At 40.5% G+C, this 6,901-nt stretch overlaps 1 protein-coding gene across 1 annotated transcript in view; it reads left to right on the top strand.

Annotated features, from left to right (window-relative positions):
- Positions 1-574: 574 nt before the first annotated feature.
- LMNTD1 (lamin tail domain containing 1) overlaps positions 575-6,901 on the top strand; it is a 28,169-nt gene continuing 21,842 nt past the window's right edge. Inside the window, exon 1 of the mRNA XM_059681132.1 lies at positions 575-702. Within this exon, the coding sequence (XP_059537115.1) occupies positions 575-702 (128 nt within the window). The remainder of the gene's footprint in view (positions 703-6,901) is intronic.

The following is a 6,901-nucleotide window of genomic DNA, read 5'->3' as shown; positions in this document are numbered from 1 at the left end:
TATGTAAATTTTTAAAGTGTATTGAAATAAATGATAATACTACATATTAAAATTTATGGAATAAAAACTAAAGCCATGCCTACTGGGAAATATCTTAACTGCCTATGTCAGGAAATAAAAATAGGCCACAAAGCACTTATCTAAGTATCCATTTCAAGTACTCACAAAAATAACAAATTGAACCCCCAAAAAACATAAAAAGAATGTATAATAAAGAGAAAATATACAAATAATCATATAATAAAGAGGATAAAAAGCTATAGTTGATTCTTTAAAAAGACTGAGAAGATTAATGAAGAAATAAAAACATCAAAGAGACAAATAAACAATAACAGTTATGAAAGGGTAGATGACACCATAGATTCCACCAACATTAAAAAAAAATACTAAGTGGATATTTTGAAAAAGTTGGGGTAAAAACACAGCTTTCCAAAAAACAAACAAAAAAAGAAATAGAAAATATGATCAGCTCTGTAACTACTAAAGAAATTGAACTTTAAAACTCCCCAGAAAGTAAAGTCCAGAACCACAATGTTTTATCAGGAAACTCCACCTAGGATATAAGGAAGTAATGATGCCAATCATTCACAAATTCTTCCAGTTGGCGGAAAAAGAGAAAACATTTACAAACTTGTTTTGTGAGACCAGCATAATCTTCATACCAAAAATTGACAAGGATATTACCAGAAAGGAAGATTACAGGTAATCCAGTCTTTCCAAATCTATAGATTCAGTACAATCCCAATCAAAATCCAAGATGGTATTTTTTTTAAATTAACAAGATTGTAAAATTAACAAGATTGTAAAATTCATATGGAAATCAAAGAACCTAGATTAGTCATGATAAACAAGGTGTGGCAAAAGTAGGTTTACAGTTGTTCGTATGGAAAATAATACAATAATTGAGAAATAATAATACAAGAATAAACTTTCACAGTATGCACAACTATAAACCTACTTTTGTCCCATCCTGTATTGAAAGGACAAATTTGGAATATCTATACTATACTCTGTAGTTACAATAATTTAGACAGTGTTATGGTAATAGCACAAGGGTAGAGAAATAGACTAATAAAGCAGAATAGAGACCCAAACATATGGTCACATGATTCACAACCAAGATACCACTTCAATGAGGGAAATGCAGGAATTATTGGATAATCATGTGGAAAAAGAACTAAACCTTGAACCTATTAATCATACATAAAAATTAAGGTGCATCATAAATGTGAAAGATTAAACACAGTAAAACTTCTAAGAGAAGAAAATAGTCTAAATTTTCATGACCCTAAGATAAACGTTTTTTTTTAAAACGGGACATAAAATCATTAAGCAAAAAATATTGATAAATTGGACTTCATTAACATTAAGAACCTCTACTCATAAAATGCACTATCCAGAGAGTGAAAAGACAAATCACAGTCTGGGAGAATGTATTTGTTATACATAAATCCAGCAAAGAACTCTGATCTGGGGTATATAAAAAACTCCTATAAATCAACCCCAACCCCCACATACACACACCACAAGCACACCACACACACACACACATACAAATAGAAGCAAGGAACTCCTGAAGTGTCCTGTGGTTAATCTAATTACCGATCCATTAGGATCAAATAAATGCCTACTACACATAATGCATACTGAGAATACATTCCATCCTTGGCCTGGGTTCAAGACCCTCACAGTCTGGTCTCCTCTATCCCTCTGGCTCTACCTCACACTACACACCAGGTCATCTCTCTGCCTTGGCCATTTAATATGCCTGCACCACGTCTACCCCGGCATTTTGATGCTTCCCAGAAAAGTACATTCAGCACTGTTTAGCCACAATAGACAATTAATATGCATTTGATGAGTAAAATGCATGTAAAAAATAAGTTAATAAATGCCTTCCTTCCTGTTCTCTGCCTTTTGAAATCCTACCTATCCTTTGAGGTCTACTCATATTTCACCTCTTCTGTGAAGTCTTTGCTAACCATAACAGCAAAAGTCATTTTTCCATGAGTTCTTCTAATTCTTAACAAAACCATTCCTTTGATTCTTATCACATTCCATCCTGCATTATTTTATCATCTTCAGAGATACTATTGTCCTATCAAAAGGAACATGCCTGAGACCTATTTATATTATTACAGAGTATCTGTCCAATTGCCTTGTGAAGAGTGGTGCCCAGTATTTTTCAGGGGTGGTATAGTGTAATGACAAGTGCAATCTCTAAAGTTAGACAGACCTGAATTCTGGCTGTGGTTCTGTTGCTTCAGAGATGTGTGACTCTGGGCAACTACCTGACTGCAATCGCCATCGATTTCCTCATCTGTGAGAGGCAGATAAAAACATACCCTCAAAAGGATGAAATGAGATAATATACAGAGAGTACTTAACATAAATAGGAAACGTGATAAATGATAGCTAATAGTAGCAGTAGTAGTAGCATTCACTATTGATTATGGCTGACTCTGAACTGTAAAAGCATTTACCCAGAAATCTAAGGGAGAAACAAACATGAGCACAGGACAACAACAACAAAACCAAGACTAATACACCAGTGAGGGAAAACTTCAAGCACATCATAATGCCCAGCTTGTCTTTCTTCTACTGCAGACTATTCTACATGTGATCAGAGGTCTTTCAGAGAGTTCTGTTTCCCAACACTGCATGACTTTTCTCATTCCATCTCAGGTGTCTGATTTCTCACCTCTTCCTAATATACAGGGACTCAAACAAATGACACAAAGCTACTTCATTCATTCAGATAATCCACTCCAGTGGTTTCTTTTCTGCTCCTAGTGAAGGTTAGAGGTGTTCTCTTGCAAAAGACTTAACTTGAAACTCAGCGTCCTTAATATCCTTAGAAGCCTCCTAATTTCTTCTGCTCTCTCATTAGCACATGAGGAGAAAAGCTGCTAACCAACTTAAATTCAATTTACCGGCTTAAATTTGCTTATACTTCAAGTTGTCAAGAGACTAATGAAAGCAGCTTCATTTATGTAGATGGTATCAAGAGATTTCTCAAGAATTAACAAAGCCACCCGTAGTGAACTGTACCCCTTTACCACCTATTGCCATCATCAATAAGTGAATAATGAGGCCTGGCCAGTGTGGCTCAGTTGGTTGGGCACCGAGGGGTTGCTGGTTCAATTCCCAGTCAGGGCACATGCCCAGATTGCAGGCTCGATCCCCAGTAGGGGGAGTGCAGGAAGCAGCCAATCAGTGTTTCACTCTAACATCAATGTTTGATGTTTCTCTTTCTCCCTCTCCCTTCCTCATTCTCTAAAACTCAATAAAAATATTATACATATATATGTAATGAATAATGAGAACAGTAGCTACCAGTGATCAAATTTGTTATGTGTGGTAACAAGAGTAGAGAGGCAAGGTTTAGGTCCCTCCTTGCCTGTTGTGCTTCCACAGTGAGCTTCACTGGGCTCCATATGGTCTTATATTTGTGCCTGAAGACATGGGTAAGGCTCATATTCAGGCTTCTAATAACTCTCTTTCATACTCTAATCCAGTGCTTCTCACAGTGTTCCTATGAATCTCTAGTGTTTCATAAGCTGTACAGAAGGTGCATTCAACTGTAATATTGAGTAATGGTTGCCTTTACCCTGTTTACAGAGGGGAAAAGTTGGTGGATAGTATTTCCTCAATTCAAATTGTTATCGATAATTTTTTACAAGTCTTTGGCTCCAGATACCACGTTTCTGCTGAAGGTTGCCAGTAGTTGACAGGGAAAAAAATGAAATGGCAAATTCATTTCTATAGGGAAACTGAAAACCAATCATCTGTTCTTTGTTCAATAGTTTTTGTTGGGTGTTTTATTTTGTTTTAAGACGTGTGAGCTGTTGGTTAAGAGTTTATATGGTGTACAAATAATAAAAGGTAGATTTCTTTTTGCTAGTAAAAATATATTAAAATAGTGTGTAGATGAAATACAAAAATATGCTGATTTGTATTTTTTAAAATATTCTACAAAGATATGGTGTCTGCAAATAAGATCATATGTTCTGAATCTCTGCCTCCCAAACAAGTCTGAGATACCCTGTCTTATAATAATATTATAAGCCATGCCAGATGCTCAGATCTTAGAGCATCAGCCCAAGGACCAAAGGTTCAGTGGTTTGATTCCTGGCCAAGGGCACATACATGGGTTGTAGGTTCAATTCCTGGCCCCACATCGGGACTAATATGGGAGGCAACCAATTGATATGTCTCTCTTACATCAATGTTTCTCTCTCTCTCTCCCTCCCTCCCTCCCTTCCACCCTCCCTTCTACTCTCCCTGAAAGTCAATTGGGGGGAAAAAATTCTCGGGTGAGGATTAACAACAACAAAAAGATAGAAAAGATTGATAGATGAAGGCTAAGTCTAAAGTAAAGGCTAAGTCTATGTATAAAGTAACTATGCAATTCTTTATGAGCCATTGCTAAAATTGACATGAATGTCTGAGGATTCGAACCACTATTTGACACTTGGTGTCACACATGTAGATCTAGGATCTTAGAATGTGTTGAAATAGAATTTTTGATTGGGAAGTCCAGTGAAGGTACTTGGACAAACTGTCTGAAACTTGAGCCTCCCAGTAAATGGTCTTTTATTCTCTCTGTGAACACCTCCAGTAGGACCTTCACGTGACCCTGACTTCAAGGTAAAATAATAACATCTGTGTTCCAGGCTGTGTTAGTTACAAGTGGATCGGTGTGAAGGAAATGAATGAACCCAGTACATTTTTAGACTAGCAAGACATTTACAATAGGAATTCATTCTGTGTTTGTGCAGGTACACATGTGAAACTATATTTCCATATATACAAACTCCTTGAATCTTAGATAGTGGGACATGTCATGTTTTAAATTATAATCCTCAAGTGCATATTACTCAATTTGGAAACTACCACCCATGACCTGAGAGGGAAGGAAAATTCTCTTTATATACACAGCCTTCGTTCACACAAGACATTTTATTTATATTACTGATTTAATAAAATCCCCCAGTGAGCAAATGTTCTCCATATGTGGAAACAGTGGGCTAGAATGCATAAAGCCAGTTCTTTGTGCTTTTCAACTTTTAAAAAATTATGTACATATAATATTTTGCCTGGGCTTTTTTTTAGAAATGGCTGAATTTTGCCACTTTAATTGTAATTTGTTCTTGGTTAAGATAAAAGATCACAATAGAAAACTCAGTTTCCAGGATCCTATTAGACCCTATATTTTCTCTTAGGGGGCTTCAGTTTCTCAAGCAACATTCGTTTTCCCAACTGAGGAAAGAGTGAACAGAACAGTGACACAGGTCCAGACGCTGGGGGAGAGAGGGATTGGAGACTAGATAGAGAGAAAGATCAGGACAAAGCTGGTTCAGGAGTAGGTAAGCGGTTAGGCAGTGACTGTGGAAGGACTTTGGAAGATAGTGGACAAGAATTATAGCAGAGAGACAGAGTAGGGTGAAGGGGGTCTTTGTAACAAATGGATGTAAGACCAAATCCTGGCTGTGCCATCTATTGGCTCTATAACCTTGGAAGCGGTATTTATCTCTCTGAACTTCCGTCTCCTCAATTTGGAAAATGGGGAAATTCCCATGCTCCAGAGTTGTGTTGAAAGGACCATGTGAGACCCTGTAAATCGTGTTCCTGCATTTCCCTTTCAGCTCTTGCTCGATCCTCTCTTCCCTTAGCTAGAGACAGCCGTGATGACGATGCTCTTGATGGTGGAAGTCTACACATCCCAAAGTGATCCTTCCTTTCTTAGCCTTTTTACTATGGGGAATTTCAAATGTCTACAGAAATAAAAAAGACATGATGTATAATGAACCTCCACGTACATTACCCAGCTTCAAATGTTACAAGTCATGGCCCATCTTTTCATCTACATCCACTCCCTGCTCTCTGTGTTATTCGATTTTTTATTTGTTTTTTGTTTTATTTTAATTGATTTCAGGGAGGAAGGGAGAGGGAGAGAGAAACAGAAGCATCCCGCATGCCCCACACCCAGGACCAAGCCAGCAACCCAGGCACATGCCCCAACTGGGAACTGAACCGTGACCTCCTGGTTCGCAGGTCGATGCTCAACCACTGAGCCACGCTGATCATTTTATCTATAAACTAGTAGCCCATCCTGTGATATTGCGTGAATGAGGCCACTCACCACTCCCCTGGGAGTCGGCGGAAACTGCAGCATGCCGCTGGGAGCCACGCTGCTTCCACGGGAGCTGTGTGGCTTCTGCGGGAGGTGGAAGCAAGCTGCCCGTGCCCACGGGAGCCGGGAGGGAGCTGCGCCATTTCTTCAGGAGGCAGGAGGGAGCCACACTGCTTCTGCAGCAGCAGCAGGCAGGCCTGCCATTTCCTCTCTGGGCCTACACTCAGCTGCGGAGGCTGTGGGCCAGCCCCCCCAGACCCTATCCGTGTCTGCTCTGGCTGGAGGGGAGGGGGGCGGGTGACCCAAGCCGGGGCACAGCGGTTCGCCAGCTCCCTCTCTCTGTCTCCATCTCTGCTTCCAGCCTCACCTGCACACACAACCTCCTCCTGTCCAGTCGTGACGCATTATGGCATCCCAGCCTAATTTGCATATTTCCTCTTTATATATAGACTAGAGGCCCAGTGCACAAAAATTTGTGCACTGGCGGGGGGGGGGGGGAGCGGGGGGGGAGCGGGAGGTGTCAGCCCGGCCTGTGCCCTCTCACAGTCTGGGACCCCTCAGGAGATACCGACCTGCTGGCTTAGGCCCGCTCCCAGGTGGAAGAGGGCAGGCCCAATCCCTAGGTGCAGCCCCTGGTCTGGCTCAGAGCAGGGTTGACTGGGGAGTTGGAGTGCCGCCCCCTGTCATGCACAGAGCAGGGCAGATTGGGAGGTTGCAATGCCACCCCCAGTCACGCTCAGGGTAGGGCCGGTTGGGGGGTTGGGG

Source organism: Myotis daubentonii, chromosome 2, assembly GCF_963259705.1.
Source record: "Myotis daubentonii chromosome 2, mMyoDau2.1, whole genome shotgun sequence".
Taxonomy (NCBI): domain Eukaryota; kingdom Metazoa; phylum Chordata; class Mammalia; order Chiroptera; family Vespertilionidae; genus Myotis; species Myotis daubentonii.
This window is presented reverse-complemented; position numbering and strand designations above follow the sequence as displayed.